This window comes from Plectropomus leopardus, unplaced genomic scaffold (assembly GCF_008729295.1).
Source record: "Plectropomus leopardus isolate mb unplaced genomic scaffold, YSFRI_Pleo_2.0 unplaced_scaffold8123, whole genome shotgun sequence".
Lineage (NCBI taxonomy): Eukaryota > Metazoa > Chordata > Actinopteri > Perciformes > Serranidae > Plectropomus > Plectropomus leopardus.
In genome coordinates this window covers 1-1,819 of record NW_024689499.1, presented here as the reverse complement: position 1 = coordinate 1,819, position 1,819 = coordinate 1, and the positions used below count along the sequence as shown (strand labels likewise).

Genomic DNA, 1,819 nt, shown 5'->3' with positions numbered 1-1,819 from the left:
ACACTGTCACTGAGTCACAGCGTCACACTGTCACTGAGTCACAGCGTTACACCATCACTGAGTCACAGCGTCACTGAATCACAGCGTCACAGCGTTACACCGTCACAGAGTCACAGCGTCACTGAGTCACAGAGTCACAGCATCACTGAGTCACAGCGTCACTGAGTCACAGCGTCACAGAGTCACAGCGTCACTGAGTCACAGCGTTACACCATCACTGAGTCACAGCGTCACTGAGTCACAGCGTCACTGAGTCACAGCGTCACAGCGTTACACCGTCACAGAGTCACAGCGTCACAGAGTCACGGTCTCACACGTCACTGAGTTACACTGTTGTCAGTGAGACGCCTGATTTGATGTTGAGTTTGTTTCCGCAGCAAACGAAGCTGGAGAGACGCCTCTGGACATCGCCAAACGTCTGCGACACACTCGCTGTGAAGAACAGGTGAAACTCGCACATGATATTGTTTTGTTTTGTTACGATGGTTGATTTTTGGCTCATCAGCCACACATTCGGACACGTTCCTCCGTCTCGCGTTAAAGACTTTGTGTTGGTGTGTTTCAGTTGACTCAGGCTCAGACCGGAAAGTTTAACGTCCACGTCCATGTCGAGTACGAGTGGCGTCTCCAGAACGACGACATGGACGAGAGCGAGGACGAGATGGAGGACAAGGTCAGCTGCTTTTATCAGACAGTCGTCTGCTGCATGTGAGTTCAGGGAGTAAAACCGTCTGTTTCCTTCAGCCAATCCCCAACCGCCGCGAGGAGCGTCCGGTCAGCTGCTTCGTGCCGAGCAGCGGCCCCATGCAGCCCAACCTGGCGGCTCTGGCCCGGGACGCCGCCTGCCTGGTTCGGGACAAACAGCGGCCTCAGGTCCCCAGCATGATGATCAGCAACGAGACCTATGGCACCATGCTGGACCTCAACCTGCCGCCGCCGGGACCCACGCCGCCGCTGCCGCCCCGAGGACCCAACCGAGGTCAGACACCAACTTTATTTTTACCAAGGACAGACAAAAGAGAAACCAGGTTAAATAAAGTGAGAGAAGTTTTCATCCCGACTTCTCTGGAGGCTCAGCGCTCGTCCCAGAGGTCAGAGGCTGATTAGTCAATTAGCTGATGAGTAGATTAGTAGATTAATTGATCAGCTCTCAGTACCACAGGAAGTTCAGGTCGTTTTAACCGTGTCCATCCAGAGTCGCTATTGATCAGCTGACTCTGTCCTCGTTGTCTGTCCCCGTCGTCTGTCCTCGTTGTCTGTCCTCGTCATCTGTCCTCGTGGTCTGTCCTCGTCATCTGTCCTCGTTGTCTGTTCTTGTTGTCTGTACTCATCATTTGTCCTCGTCGTCTGTCCTTGATGTCCGCTCTGTGTCCCCGCAGGTTCGGGACACGGTAAATCTGCTGCCATGGAAACGGTGGGGAGACAGCGTTCGTCCTCTGACCCCCCCAACCCTCAGACCCCCGAGAGGAACTCCTCCATGTACGGTGAGTGTCACTTCCTGTCAGCTTGTGACAAAATAAAAGCATCAGGTCTTTTGCCTTAGTCAATTAGTTGCTGAGTGGATTCGTCAATTAATTGGTTAGTTGATCGCTTTATAGTTGATAAGTTAATTAGTCAATTACTTGATTAATCAGTGAGCTGATGAGTGGATTTATTGATTTGTTGATCAGTCAATTAGTTGATGAGTGGATTAATCAACTGCTTGATTGGGTGATTAGTTGATTCATGGATTAGTTGATAAGTTGATGAGTGCATTAATTGTTTATCATTAATTGTTAATAATGAGTTGATTCATGGATTTAATTTGTTGCTGACTGGA

At 50.4% G+C, this 1,819-nt stretch overlaps 1 protein-coding gene across 1 annotated transcript; it reads left to right on the top strand.

The window, feature by feature from the left end:
• Positions 1 to 347: 347 nt before the first annotated feature.
• LOC121940250 (arf-GAP with SH3 domain, ANK repeat and PH domain-containing protein 2-like) lies at positions 348 to 1,484 on the top strand (the record flags this gene model as incomplete). Its single annotated transcript, XM_042483064.1, has 4 exons — positions 348 to 445; positions 566 to 673; positions 745 to 979; positions 1,380 to 1,484. Coding segments are annotated over exons 2-4 (373 nt in total), but the record flags the coding sequence as incomplete, so codon positions are not given.
• Between the last annotated feature and the right edge of the window lie 335 nt (positions 1,485 to 1,819).